Source organism: Melanerpes formicivorus, unplaced genomic scaffold, assembly GCF_026170545.1.
Source record: "Melanerpes formicivorus ecotype bairdi unplaced genomic scaffold, bMelFor1.0.p_v2 SCAF_8, whole genome shotgun sequence".
NCBI classification, from domain to species: Eukaryota; Metazoa; Chordata; class Aves; order Piciformes; family Picidae; genus Melanerpes; species Melanerpes formicivorus.
Window position 1 is genome coordinate 27,838,170 of NW_027142360.1, and position 14,869 is coordinate 27,853,038.

Sequence of the window (14,869 nt, forward strand, 5' to 3'; positions counted from 1 at the left end):
CCACAAGCAGGGGGCAGGGGGCTGGCCCCAGGCTCCCCCACACCGCCCTCGGGCACCGCGCCGAGCTGAGGCCATGGCCGCAGAGGGAAGGATGAAGAACCCTTCCATTGCACCAGGGGCATCCAGGCACAGAGCAGGAGGCTTGTGCCACCCCTGGGGAGCACTGCTTCAGTGGGAAAGGGGCAGGGACATTCACTCTCCAGGCTGGGTGCTTTGGTGCATGAGGACTGCACCTGCTCCCAGGTGAAGGGATGCCCAGGAGGCAGGCCCCAAAGTCACTGCCAAGGCTCTGGGAGAGGGGCAGAGGGGTTTGCTCAGCAGGAGCTGCCCAGCACACTCCTGGCTCCTGGCAGGCACTGCTGCCAGGCCTGCTCCCCCTCACAGCCACAGCCAAAGGCAGCCCCAAGCACACCCAGTGCAAAGATAACAGCAAGAACATCAACCACAGCTATTTTTGCCTGGCTCTTCTAACAGCAGCCAGCAAACTGCAAGTCCTTAACTACTGTACCTCCAACTCTGCCTAAAGCTTCCTTGGGTGCTGTGCCCACACCAGCCTGCTCCACCCATCCCCTTGTCCTGCCCAAACCCAGAGGGAGCCCTTGGGAAGAGAGGGGAAAGAAAGAAGGACAAGCATTCTGCCAGCTGGCAATCCTGGTGCTGTGCACAGCTGCCTCCAGCCCATGACCATTCCAGCACTGAGCTGAGTTGACTGAGCTCCAGAATAAGGAACTTGGTACTGGAAGGATGCAGCTCTCCAGCTCCTTCCTCTGCCTTACTGGAGAGCATGGGCCTCAGGATCCTTCCCCACACCAAACCAGATGCTGTCAGCACATGTCAAACATCTGGAGGAGGATGTGTGAAGATCTCTTTCAAAGCAAGACAAGTCCCACTTACTCTGGTGTGAAAAGGGAAATGAGAGGCAAAGGAGAAGGGGAGGAGGTTGGCAGAGCTCCCTCAGATTTCAGTAGGGAAGATTCAAACCTTTCCCCCAGGGCACAGCTTCTCTTCCAGCAGGAATCCTGCTGCAGGCTGCACAGCACACCAACATGTGAAGCTGCCCTCCAAAGAATGAGGATGACAGCAGGTGGGGCAGGAGCTGAGCTGTCAGAGGGCAGGAGAGGCTGCAGAGGGACCTGGACAGGCTGGGCAGAGGTCAGGGGCAGGAGACTGAACACATCCAAGTGCCAGGGGCTGCACCTTGGCCACAGCAACCCCAGGCAGTGCTACAGGCTGGGGGCAGAGTGGCTGAGAGCAGCCAGGCAGAGAGGGACCTGGGGGTGCTGGGTGACAGCAACTGAACATGAGCCTGCAGTGTGCCCAGGCAGCCAGGAGAGCCAATGGCATCCTGGCCTGCATCAGGAGCAGTGTGGCCAGCAGGAGCAGGGAGCTCATTCTGCCCTGTGCTCAGCACTGCTCAGGCCACACCTTGAGTCCTGTGTCCAGTTCTGGGCTCCTCAGGTCAGGAAGGAGGTTGAGCTGCTGGAAGGTGTCCAGAGAAGGGCAACAAAGCTGGGGAGAGGCCTTGAGCACAGCCCTGGGAGGAGAGGCTGAGGGAGCTGGGGTTGCTTAGCCTGGAGAAGAGGAGGCTCAGGGGAGACCTTCTTGCTCTCTACAACTCCCTGAAGGGAGGTTGCAGCCAGGTAGGGGTTGGAATCTTCTCCCAGGCAGGCAGCACCAGAACAAGAGGACACAGTCTCAAGCTGTGCCAGGGGAGGTTTAGGCTGGAGGTAAGGAAGAAGTTCTTCCCAGGAAGAGAGATTGCCTTGGGATGGCTGCCCAGGGAGGGGTGGGGTTGATGTCCCTGGAAGTGTTTCAGAAGAGCCTGGGTGAGGCATTTATTGATGAGTTAGGGGTGGGTGATCTGTTGGCCCTGATGATCTTGGAGGTCTCTTCCAGCCTGGCTGACCCTGTGAGACTCAGCAGACTGCAAGGCTGTGTGGCTGCAAGCCACCTCCACATGAAGGAAAACTCCTCCTGTTACAGGAAGAGCAAGCCCTGGTGACTCTGCCTTGTGTGCCTGCCTGCAAGGAAGGAAAAGAAAGCCCTCAGCAGCCCATGTGCTTTCCTGAGCAAGAGGGAAAATAAATCACCCTGAGCCTTTCCTGTGGCTTCACACACGCTGCCCCAGCAGCAGGAGAGAAGCAGCTCCACACCACCACACAGAGGAGTCCCAGGGGCTTGACTGGCCCCTCAGCAAGGAGAAGGAGCTCCAGGAGCATCAAGGCAGCCTCCAGCACGAGGGTTCCACCATCTGCCTGCAGCCAACTCCTTCCCAAAGTCCTTGTGGCAGAAGATCAGAGCTGCCAAGTGACTGCTTCCATTTCCCACTCTGCTGGTGGGGCAGAAGCGGGGCAGCAGCCAGAGATGGGCACTGCCAGTGCCCAGTGCCAGGGATGGAGAGAGGGGAGCCTGCCCCTCTGCTCACCTGCCCTGCTGTGTCCAGCTGTGGGACCCCAGCACAAGAGGGACCTGGTGGAGAGGGTCCAGAGGAGGCCCAGAAGATGAGGCTGGAGCACCTCTCCTGTGAAGATGGGCTGGGGGAGCTGGGGCTGCTCAGCCTGGAGAGGAGAAGGCTCCAGGGAGAGCTCAGAGCTGCATCTCAGGGTCTGCAGGGGAGCTGCAGGCAGCTGGGGAGGGACTGCTCAGGAGGGGCTGTGGGGATAGGCCCAGGGGCAGTGGTTTGGAACTGGAGCAGGGCAGAGTGAGGTTGGACATCAGGAGGGAGCTCTGCACAGGGAGGCTGGGGAGACACTGGCACAGGCTGCCCAGGGAGGTGGCTGAGGCTCCAGCCCTGGGGACATTCAGCCTCAGCCTGGATGCATCCCTGGGCAGCCTGCTCTGGCTGGAGCTGTCCCTGCTGCCTGCAGGGGTTGGACAGGATGCCCTTGGAGGCTCCCTCCCATCCCAGTGCAGACTGTGAAGCTGTAAGTAGCCATCAAATTCCCTGTGCCTGCTTTGTCCATGCCCTCTCCCGAGCTCCAGAGCCAGGACTGCCAGACAGGCTCTGCAATCAGCCTGGCAGGGCTGGGGAAAAAGAGATCTGAATCATCTGACTCACTCCTGGCTGACAAGCCCTGGGAGCTGGCAGAAGGCTGCCAGCTGCATAAGCAACGTGAGAAAGTGGGGTAGGGAGGGGAGGAGGAGGCAGGCTCAAAGCAGCAGAGCACAACCAGCAAGGCAGGGGCAGCACAGGAGCAAAGATCCTGAGGCCTGATAGGCAAAGCAGCTCCTCAGAGCTGCTGCACTGAAACCTGAGGGGCAGCTGCTGGAGCAGAGGCTGAGGGACAAGTGAGGGTGCCACAGACCTGCCAGGAGCACAGAGCCAGGCTGGCAGAGAGCTGCTGGAGGAAAGGGAACCTCTCCCCTTCAGACCAGGCACTAACCCACTCTCATCCTTAAGAAGCTGATGGACTCCAGACCCCTGCCTGGCCTCTGCTCCCATGGGAATCACAGAGCTGGCAGGGCTGGAAGGGAGCTCCAGGCTCAGCCAGCTCCAACCCCCTGCCATGGCCAGGGACACCTCACACCACAGCAGGTTGCTCACAGCCACCTCCAGCCTGGCTGCAAACACCTCCAGGCAGGAGGCTTCCACCACCTCCCTGGGCAGCCTGTGCCAGGCTCTCGCCACCCTCCTGGGGCACAACTTCTTCCTCACATCCAACCTGCATCTGCTCCTGGTCCTGTCACTGCCTGTGAGGACCTCTTTCACTGCAACTCAACACAAAGGCCAGGAGGGGTTTGCTACAGAACACCTTCAACACTTGAGGTGTGTTTAGTGCTTGCCACCCCCGGCAGAAGGGGTTGCAGGCTCTCTTTCTTAGACCCTGCAGTGGTTTAGTCCTTCACTGTTTCTCTTGCAGGGTTCTTTGAGTGCTAATTCTGCAGTTGCAAAAGCAAAGCCCTTCCCCAACAGGGCCAACCCCTAAGCACCCCCACATCTGTCTGCTGCAATCCTGCTCCTCAGGAGCATGTCTCAACCACAGCCCAGCTCAGCACATCAAAGAGGAGCATGTATCAAAGCAGAATGCTTAACCACATGGCCTTCAGTGCTCAATTACATGTTCCAGGAAGGCTTTCCTGGCCACTGAATGGACCTCTGGGGACTCAGTTACCAGAGCAGCCTTCAGGCCAGGCAACCACCTCCAGACTCTGCAGCGAGATGCTCACTCCTGGGACACCAATGGATGCTGCTAAACCAGCAGGGCTGGGGGGATAGGAAGCAGTCTTCCATCTACCAAACCTGAAGACCTCAGAAGCTTTCTGTCACAGGGTACTTCCTTCCCCTCCCTGGCCCAGCCCTCCCCAGAGCAAAGCCTGGCTGGAAGCACGGGGCAGCCATGGATGCTGTCCACCCCCCTCAGCCCTCCTCCCCCCTGGCAGCAGCCAGTACCTGCAGCCTGCTCCCTGCAGGGTGAGGCAGCAGATTCACCCAGCCTGAAGCAGGACTGCTGCCTAGAACACCACAAACACCTTAACCCCAGAGCTCCCAAGAAGCAGAGCAGTCTCAGCCTGTGCTCCCTGTTCCCAGGCACATCCACTCTCCCTCTGCATCCTCAGCTTACTGAGCACTCTCACTGCCAGTCCAGGGCAGACTTTGCTGTCCTCTCCAGAGCAGAGGTTTGCCACTCACAGGAGGAGAATGAATGCACAGATCTCTCTGGCAGGAGGAGGTTTCACCTCCCAGCAGAGCCATCACAACTGCTGGCCACTGCTGGCATTCCAGCTGCACTGCCTTTCCCCCCTCACCTTCCAGGCCTGAACCATTCACTCCTCCTGAGCCACCCAGCCCCAAGAGCTGCCTTCCCTCTTGTTACCTGCAGCAGGAGCTCCTTGACACTTACCAGCACACTTCCCACCCCACAGCTTGCATTCTGCACTTGCTCTGCTGGCAGCCCTCACAGTGCCTCAGCCAGCTGAACTCCCCCTGTCAAACTGGCAGCCTGGGACAAAATCATCCTTCAAAACTACCTCAAGGACCTCTTTTGTTCCTGCAGGGGAAACAGAACACAGATTCCCTGCTCCCAAGACACTGGCCTTGCTTTCTTCACTGAGAGTGTTCCCCTGAACCACTTGGCTCAAGCTTACACCCACGAACCTTCCAGCAGCAGCTCCTGTCCCACCTCAGTGCTTCACAGGCTGCTGGGGGCCTGGCTCAAAGCCCAGCCCACCTGCAGCAGAGGTGGCACCAAGTAATGGCAAAATCAGGAGGCAAATGGAAACAACACCCAGCATTGATTACCCAGGCACTGAAACCCCTGTGGGACGGCCCAGAAGCATCTGGATCCAGAGAGGGAATGGCCTGAAGCTTGAGATGGAGACTGGATACTGGAATGTTCTGCAGCAGGGAGGGGAGAGCCTGGCACAGGCTGCCCAGGGAGGCTGTGGCTGTCCCTCCCTGGAGGTGTTGAAGGCCAGGCTGGCTGAGGCCCTGAGCAGCCTGGGCTGGTGGGAGGGGTCCCTGCCATGGCAGGGGGCTGGAGCTGGAGGAGGTCCCTTCCAAGCCAACCCAGTCATGAATCCATGGATGGAGTGAGACCAAGGCAGGATCCGAGTGGCAGAGGCTGTGACCATTCCCACTACAGCACCCTGCTTGCCCCACATGGGATGGGGAGGGGGTTTCTCAGTGGCCTCTGAAGCACTGGGTACCTTCTGAAAGCTTTGTTTCTTCCTCCAGAGCAGTGTGGCCTGGGGTGAAGGCACCAGCAGGCTCCTCTGGTAATGGCAAGCCTGGCACTCAGGCTCAGGGCACAGCACTTGTGCTGCCAGGACTGCAAGTGCAGGCAATCAGCCCTTGGGTTTCCCAGCAGCACAACCTCCTCTGTCCACTGGCTTTAATCAGGAGGTAATCAGCAGTGCATTACAGGAGCCTCCTGTGCCAGGATCTGCAGAGAGGAGCTGAGTGCATGTTCTGACAGGCTGGGGCACAGAGGAGCCCTCATGACTGCAATCACATCAGCACTCCTCCTCTAACCGGTTTGGCTGTGCCACCTGGGCCAGGGCAGGCTGAAAGGCTGGCACAGGAGTGGGCAGGAAAGGGCAGATGACATTCATAAAGCAGCCTCAAAGGAGTTCAGAGAGCAGCTGGTGGGGAACACGAAGGAGCTGCCTGGCTGGCTCTGTCCAGGTGAGGCCCCTTCAGCCTCCTGCATCTGCTCCTGCAGCAGCTGACCACTGCCCACCCTCTCCACTCCTTCCCTAGGGACTTCTGTGCTGCTGGAGAGCTGTGGAAGTAACTGCACCATGGTTAGCAGCTCTCAGTGCAAAGGAAGCTCAATGTGGCTGTGCAGAAGCTCCTTCCCTCTCCCCAGTCTGTGTATATCCTCAAGAGTGTGAAGAAGATTGCTGGGGGCTGCAGGTTTCACTCAAATCACAGATCCACAGAAGGGGTTGGCTTGGAAGGGTCCTCAAGGCTCACCCAGCCCCCTGCCATGGCAGGGACACCTCCCCCCAGCCCAGGCTGCTCAGGGCCTCATCCAGCCTGGCTCTGAACACCTCCAGGGAGGGGGCAGCCACAGCCTCCCTGTGTCTGCAGTGTCTCCCCACCCTGGCTGGATTTGAGGTCTCCCTCAAGGGATGATCTCCAGTGAGGAAGCTCAGCACCACACCGGATCACAGTCAGCTGCAGCCACACTCTCCAATGCTGTGTGGGGGCAGACTGAGCCTGGCCACCTTCTGCAGCCTCCCTGGTCACAGCATCACAGATGTTAGAAGACCTGCTCCTGCCTTGTGCATGTAGCAGCTGGTTTGCACACAGCCAGGGATCAGTCCAACCCCTCCCTGAGCCTGCTGATGCTATCTGCCTGCACCACCTCCTGACACACCAAAACACAGCAGCAGCCCACAGAGCAGTGCCCTGTGTGCCACACACACTCCTGCACCAGTGCTGCCTTTGCTGGGAGCAGAGGGATGTGCACCAGAGGCAGCAGCTTTGCTTACCCCCACAAAGCTTCCCAGCCCTGATGGAGGCTCTGCATGCACAAAGGCCTCTCTGCTTTTCCAGCTCTGCCATCTGCTCCTTCCCTCCACACCCCCAGCAGCTCTGCACTTTCTTGATGCTTGTTCCAAGCTCACCCTGAGCTTGGTGCTGCTCTCTCCTCCCCACTGAAGCACTCCTAGGCACAAACACATGACTGATCTGGTTTGCTTCCATCCACTCTGCCAAAGCACACACAAGAGCTCCCCAAATCCCTGGCACACATGAGGGATGAGCAGCTCACTTTTCCTTCTCACTCTCTGCCAGGTGCAAACTTTTCACACCAGGGAAAGCTCACAGAAAGGTCACAGACTCCCAGAGTGCCAGGCAGGAAGGGACCCCAAGGAGCCTCTGCTCCAACCTCTCCAGCTGAGAGTGGAGCTGCAAGGAGCTGGCCCAGCACCCTGCCAAGCTGAGCCTCCCAACTGCCCCAGGGAGAGGACTCCACCACTGTCCTTGGGAGAGGATTCCAGTGCCTGACTGTGCCCAGGGGGAACATTTCCTTCTGGAGCCCACTGGGAATCTCCCCAGACCCCTTGCCCCTTTCCATGGGACTCCTTGTACAAAGGGAGTCTCCATCCTCCTGGGAGCCACCCTCCATGTGCTGGTAATTCCATACCAGTTCTGGGCCCTTCAGCTCAAGAAGGACAAAGAACTACTGCAGAGTCTCCACTGGGGGCCACTGAGTGGGTTGGAACACCTCTCATATGAAGACTCAGAGAGCTGGGGCTGGTGAGCTTGGAGCAGAGCAGCCGAGGGGCAGCTGATCAATGCTTCCAAATACCCAGGGGTGGGAGTCAGGCAGGTGGGGCCAGACTCTTCTCAGTGACAGTGACAGGAGAAGAGGTCCTGAGCATCAACTTGAACATGGGAAGTTCCATCTAAACATGAGGAGGAGCTTCTTGGCTGTGGGGGTGGCAGAGCCCCGGAGCAGGCTGCCCAGAGGTGGTGGAGTCTCTGGAGCCTTCAAGGCCCACTTGGACACAGCCCTGTACGGCCTGCTCCAGGTGAACCTGCCCTGACAGGGCACTGGAGGATACCCAGAGGTCCCTTCCAAGCCCTGCCCCTCTGTGAGCCTGTGAGCAGTCCTGCTGCTGTGTGACAGGAGGGCAGCAGCCTCTCCAGGCACCACCTAACCGTGCCCACGGCCAATGGCGCACCGAAGCTGCTCGGCTTCCCTTTCCTCTTTGGTTACCTGCCGAGTCTCAGGCTCCTGCTCGTGGCTCCACAAGGCTCCCCCACCTCGTAGAAGGCAGGGCTCTGGTCTTGCAGGCTGCTGGAGTTCTGCCACTCAAGAGAGAGCTCTCTGCTCGCTGCCAGGGCGAAGGGCAGGTTCTCATACTCGGGGATCTCCTCGTAGTGCCTCACGTTCTCGTACTCCGGGGCACAGGTGCTGCCCGCAGCGGGCACAGGAGCCTGGCACAGGCTCTCCCCCGGAGGTCCAGGGACATCTGCAGCCTCCAGCCTTGGGGTGTTCCTCACCTCGGGCTGGCTCCTGTTTCTCTGCCTCTTTTTCTGTGAGGCTGGGCTGCTTACTTCCACGGAATGAGCCTTGGCAGACTTTGCCTTCCTCTCGCCGGCCGCAGCCGCGGCGCTCCGGCTGCTCCCGCTTCCACAGCCATCCCCAGAGGAGAGGCTGGCGATGGCACTGTCAGCTGGCTGGCTGCCCTTCGAGAGGAGCTTCTGGAAGTCACCTTTCAGTAAGCAAACTGACAGCTTCATGTTGAGAAACTTTCTCAAGCTGTTTTTCTTCTGCTGGTCCCTGCAAGGCTTGTCCGTCCGGTCCATGTCCACGGACGAGAGGGACTTGGCCCTGGGCTTCGTCACCACCGGTGGGGGGCTGAAGCTGGCAGCGAGGTTGAGAGTCTTCAGTGATTCAGAATTCCCTGAGAATGGAAGGATGGGGTGAGGTAACTTCCAGACAGGCTTCTCAGCAGGGCGTTTGGGCAGGTGGCAGGGGGGCAGAGCGCTCAGCTCCCTGCCTGCCGGCCGGCCGAAGCAGGAGCCCTCCAGAACAGTCCTCGGCTTGTCCTCAGCGGAGGGGTAAGAGCTCTTCTCCACCAGCTCTGCTGATGCAGCCTTCTTCAGCAGGCCAGCAGCTGGAAGGCTGTGCCTCTGTGGCTTCTTAGGAATGACTTTGGGAGAACTTTCATCCTTTGTTTTCATTTCCTTATCTTCCAGTTGTGGGGGCGGAAGGTGGAGGCCGCCGGCAGCAGAGTGCTGAGCGCCAGTCAACTTCAGCTGCTTCGGCAGGCTCATGGACAGAGCATCACACCTGGCAAAGTTAGTCCTCTTGCCCACAGCATCCAGCACCCTGCTGGCGTCCTGCAGCTCATCCACAGAGTCAGCTGCGTTGTGGTCCCCATCTGAGGAGCGCTCAGCACTCTGCACAGAGCCGGCGGCCGCGGGAGACGGCGGAGGCGAAGCCGACTCCTCCGGAGCAGGCTCCTTCGGCCGCGGCTCTCTGCCTGCGCCGCTCTGAGTGCTCTCACGTGTGGCAGGAGGAAGCACCTCTGTGCTGCTGTTGTAGCAAACACTCTGCCCAAGGACATTAACTTTTGCTGGCTTTTTAGAGCCCTGCTCGCCGTGCCCCGGGGAGCCTCTCTCTGGGCCGGGAGGCTCCTTGGCTGCTTCTGCCGGGGCGTCGATGCCGTCCTGCCGCACCAGGCAGGCAGCACGAGGCCTCCTGGGCCTGGGGACTGGAAGCACTTTGGAGTTCAGGGCTGGAGGTGTTTCAGGGGAGGCTCTGTCAGCCTCTGCCTTCACCTCTGCTTCAGCTGGAAAGGAGTTATTGCTACCTAAACATTCCTGTTCCAGGGTGTCCTGGTCCAAGGGGCAAGAGCAGCTGTGGTGATTCTCAGTCAAGGCAGGAGGAAGCTCAGAGGCCTGGAGGTGCTCAGCAGGGAGCTGCCCAGCAGTGCTTGGCTGCTTCCCCTCCGCTGAGCACTGCACAAGTTCCACAAACCCAAGCCGCAGGTCGCTGCTGGCACCGCTGCCATTGCCCTGCTCGAGCTTCTCTGCAGGCCTGTGCCTGGCAGGGCTGCTGGCAGGGAACACACCTTGGCTCAGGACATCCCTCAGCTTCTCCTCCCAGAAGCTGGCTTTCAACACCACCTGGCTCCTGCTGGCCGCTCTGTCTTGCGGCGCGTCCCCCGGGGCTGCTGCGCTGCCCTCGGCAGCTCTGGCCGGCTCCAAGGCTTCCAGGGGCTCCAGGAGGATCTGTGCTTTGCAGGCACTCTCCCCATTGCCCAGCTGCTGCAGGCACCCCAGCTGGCAGGCCGAGAGGGGCAGGATGTAAGCCGTGCTGGCAGGGCTGCCCTGCGGGGCCGGGTTGCTGTGGTTCAGGTGGCCCAGCGGCAGGGCAGGCTCTGCCTGCTGCTCCTCCAAGCTCTTGGAGCCCTTGCGTGCAGCCGACGCAGCTTTGGCTTCCGGCACCGAGGAGCTCTTGAGGACCTTCGGCTTGGGGGCAATTGCTGGCTTGCCCTTCCTGGCTGCCTGCAGAACGCCAGCAAGCACCACCTCGGGCTTGGGGGCGACAGGCGGCGGCGGCGCCTTGAGTCCCGCCACGAACTTCGGCTTGGGGGCCACGGGCGGCTTCTTGACGTCTGGGGAGGGGAGAAAGCAAAGAGCTCAGTCAGCAGCAGCCCACAGAAACCACACCACAGTGCTGTCAGAGGCCTCCCAACACTGAGATGCTGGATCCACAGCTCCCAGCCTGTGCATGCACTGCTCCTAAACCCCTGCTCTGCCCCCTGGCACCAGGCAGTGCTGGCTGCCCTGCTCGGCTCTGCAGGCACAGAGGGTGGCAGCAGAAGCCTCCCAGGCAAAGCTGTTTGTGAAAACCCAGTGCAGATGTGGGAAAGTGCCTGGCCCTGCCCAGGGGCCTGGCTTTGCACTTTGAACTGCCACAGTGCAGTCCTCAGGTGGTGCCTGCTGTTAAACAAGCCATGAAGACAGCAGGACAACATCACCATCATCATCATCACAGAGTGGCTCAGGCTGGAAGGGAGCTCAGAGCTCATCCCCTCCAGCCTCCCCTCCATGCCCAGGGACACCTCTCAGCTACACTCAGCTGCTCAGGGCCTCATCCAGCCTGTCCCTCAACACCCCCAGGCAGGAGGCAGCCACAGCCTCCCTGGGCAGCCTGGGCCAGAGGCTCAGCAGCCTCCTGCTGAACAACTTCTGCCTCAGCTCCACTCTGACCCTGCTCTGCCTCAGCTCCAAACCATTCCCCCTGGGCCTGGCTCCAGACCCCCTCAGCAAAAGTCTCTCTGCAGCCTTCCTGCAGGCTCCCTTCAGCTCCTGGCAGCAGCTCTGAGGTGCCCCTGGAGCCTTCTCCTCTGCAGGCTGCACAGCCCCAGCTCCCTCAGCCTGTGCTCAGGGCAGAGCTGCTCCAGCCCTTGGAGCATCTCTGTGGCCTCCTCTGGGCTCTCCCCAGCAGCTCTGTGTCCTTCTCCTGCTGGGGACCCCAGAGCTGGAGGCAGGGTTGGAGGGGAGGTCTGAGCAGAGCCCAGGGGCAGAGTGATGAAGTCACTGCAGCAATTTGCAGCAAGTCCTTTCCTGCTGCAAAGGCAGAAGCCCAATTCTGTGCCTCTCACAGCACTGCCCAACAGGCTACTGTCTGACCTAGAGACAGCCACCACAGCTGTGGCTTCTGCCCCTCCTGATAACAGATGGCAAACCCTGGGGAGAGTGGACAGGCAGGAAAAGGAACTCAGGAGGCACTCAGAGATTAGGGAGTTGAGAGCCTGGGGGCAGTTTTGGGTGGCTTGGGGGTTTGTTTGTTTGGTTTGGGGTTGGGTTTGTTTGGGTGTTGGTTTTTTTTCCCCTCTGTTGGGTTTTTTTAAGGTGTGCCTGGAACACTTCAACAGCACAGATGGTTTCTGACCAACTTCCTTCCATCCACTGCAGTAGCTTCAGATTCCAGCTCTCGACAATGCCCTGAGAGGAGGCTGGAGCCAGGTGGGGGTTGGCCTCTTCTCCCTAGTCTCAAGTGACAGGAGGAGAGGCAATGGCCTGGAATTGTGCCAGGGGAGGGTGAGGTTGGAGAGGAGGAAGAATTTCTTTGCTGCCAGAGCGGTCAGGGACTGGCAGAGGCTGCCCAGGGAGGTGGTGGAGTCCCCAGCCCTGGAGGGGTTCCAGAGCCCTGTGGCCATGGCACCTGAGGCCGTGGTGGTTGATGGTTGGACTGGATGAGCTTGGAGGTCTTTGCCAACTAAGACAATTCTATGACTCTGTGGTTCCTAAGAGCTCTGAGAGATTCTTGACACAGGGAAACTGATTCAGAAAGTCAAATACTTTCTCTGATTTTTTCTTAACTACCACCTCTGTAACTATAACCTTGGTTTGGAGCAGCTTTGGGGGTCCCTTGGCTTGGCACCACCTTTGGGGGTCCCTTGGTTTGGAGCAGCTTTGGGGGCCCTTGGCTTGGCACCACCTTTGGGGGTCCCTTGGTTTGGCACCACCTTTGGGGGCCCTTGGCTTGGCACCACCTTTGGGGGTCCCTTGGTTTGGAACACCTTTGGGGGGTCCCTTGGTTTGGCACCACCTTTGGGGGCCCTTGGCTTGGCACCACCTTTGGGGGTCCCTTGGTTTGGCACCACCTTTGGGGGCCCTTGGCTTGGCACCACCTTTGGGGGTCCCTTGGTTTGGAACACCTTTGGGGGGTCCCTTGGTTTGGCACCACCTTTGGGGTCCCTTGGCTTGGCACCACCTTTGGGGGTCCCTCCCAGGGAGCCATGCACATTGAACCCCCAAGAGGAGCTGGGAATGGATGCTCCACACACACAGAGCCTGGGCAAGCCACTGAGGAGCTACTCCCTTGGAGCTTCTCTGCCTCTCAGAGTCCTCACTGAAGCTGTGCAGCTGTAGCCTGAGCTCCTGCCTAGAAACACGAGGGCAAAGCCTCAGCTGCAGGCTCTCTGGGGTTGGGGCTGGGGCTGGTTGAAAGAAATCTGGAAGGTAAAGGAGAATCACGTGAAGCAAAGGCAGATCCCCACAGCTGCATTTCCCAAACAGCAAGGCACTGCTGCAAGCACAAACAATGTCCCCACTACAGAAACAGGAAAACCATGCTTTCCCAGGACATGAATCATGGAATGGTGTCAGACAGACTCCAGGAGCGTCCCTGCTGCACTTACACCAGCAGAGAGGCAACACCAGGGCAGAGGCCACTGCTAAGACATCCTGCAGGAGGGGATTCAAAAGACACAGCTCCTAGCAGCACCCAGCAGAGACCCAGCACCACCTCCTGCCCTGTCCCAGGACAGGGATCCCCCAGCCCACAGCTGCTGAAGCACCTCCGGGGCTGGGGACTCAAACACTCCCTTGGGCAGCCTGTGCCAGGGCTTGGTGAGCCCTGCAGTGAGGAAACTGTGGAGAGCAACCGAGCTGGAGTGCTCTGCAGGGCTCTGAACTCAACAGCTGATAGGGAGGACACTCACAAGGTGCATCAGCACCCGAACATGCAACTCAAACTGAAAACATGGGAAGGCAGAGGGCAGGGAGCAGGGGGGCAGGGAGCAGGGGGAGCAGGGAGCAGGGGGGCGGGGAGCAGGGGGGGCAGGGAGCAGGGGGGGCAGGGAGCAGGGGGGGGCAGGGGGGGGCAGGGAGCAGGGGGGGGCGGGGAGCAGGGGGGGCAGGGAGCAGGGGGGGCAGGGAGCAGGGGGGGCAGGGAGCAGGGGGGGCAGGGAGCAGGGGGGGCGGGGGAGCAGGGGGGGCAGGGAGCAGGGGGGGGCAGGGAGCGGGGGGGGCAGGGAGCGGGGGGGGGCAGGGAGCAGGGGGGGGCAGGGAGCAGGGGGGGCAGGGGGAGCAGGGAGCAGGGGGGGCAGGGAGCAGGGGGGCAGGGAGCAGGGGGGCAGGGAGCAGGGGGAGCAGGGAGCAGGGGGAGCAGGGAGCAGGGGGGCAGGGAGCAGGGGGGGCAGGGAGCAGGAGGGGCAGGGAGCAGGGGGGGCAGGGAGCAGGGGGAGCAGGGAGCAGGGGGGGCAGGGAGCAGGGGGGGCAGGGAGCAGGGGGGCAGGGAGCAGGGGGGGCAGGGAGCAGGGGGGGCAGGGAGCAGGGGGAACAGGGAGCAGGGGGAACAGGGAGCAGGGGGGGGGCAGGGAGCGGGGGGAGCAGGGAGCAGGGGGGGCGGGGAGCAGGGGGGGGCAGGGAGCAGGGGGGGCAGGGAGCAGGGGGGGCAGGGAGGGCAAGGGGGGCAGGGAGGGCAGGGGGGATGGGGGGGCAGGAAGCAGGGGGGCAGGGGGGGCAGAGCAGTTGTTTATTTGCCAATAATGGAAACCTGGATCATGGGCAAAGCCAGACAGAGTCAATGCTGGCAGCAAATGCAATCCAAACCAACTCCTGAAGCCCAGCAGAGTTGCTCAAACCACTTCCATGCTGCAAAGCCCTGGGCCAGGCAAGAGCCCAGGCAGGCACGTGGTGTCATGAAGGCAGCACTCTGCAGGCAGGGGAGATGTAGGTCAGTGTAGTAAGAGGCACATTGCAGTCTCTGTATCAATAGAGAGCTCAGCCAACCACTCCAGCAGACAGGAATGCAGTGAAGAGCCCTTTCAAGCAGACCCATGACGTGAGAGGAAGGACTCCAGGCAGGGAATGCATACCAGGAGATTCCCCTCCACAAAGCACCACTAAGTGCCTGAAAAATGCAAGAGCTGAACTGCTCTGGGGAAATCACAGCAGCTGGGCAGGAGGAGGAGCACATTAGGTGTTGATCAGGAACCAGGAGTGGCAGAGTGCCTCAGGCTGGAAGGGAGCTCAGAGCTCATCCCCTCCAGCCTCCCCTCCATGCCCAGGGACAGCTCTCAGCTACACTCAGCTGCTCAGGGCCTCATCCAGCCTGGCCCTCACCACCCCCAGGCAGGAGGCAGCCACAGCCTCCCTGGGCAGCCTGGGCCA

The 14,869-nt window shown here is 60.5% G+C and overlaps 1 protein-coding gene across 1 annotated transcript in view; it reads right to left on the bottom strand.

The window, feature by feature from the left end:
- Positions 1–14,869, bottom strand: part of FGD6 (FYVE, RhoGEF and PH domain containing 6) — a 71,313-nt gene that overhangs the window by 48,689 nt on the left and 7,755 nt on the right. Inside the window, exon 2 of the mRNA XM_068142853.1 lies at positions 8,169–10,578. Coding sequence (XP_067998954.1) covers positions 8,169–10,578 — 2,410 coding nt within the window. The remainder of the gene's footprint in view (positions 1–8,168; positions 10,579–14,869) is intronic.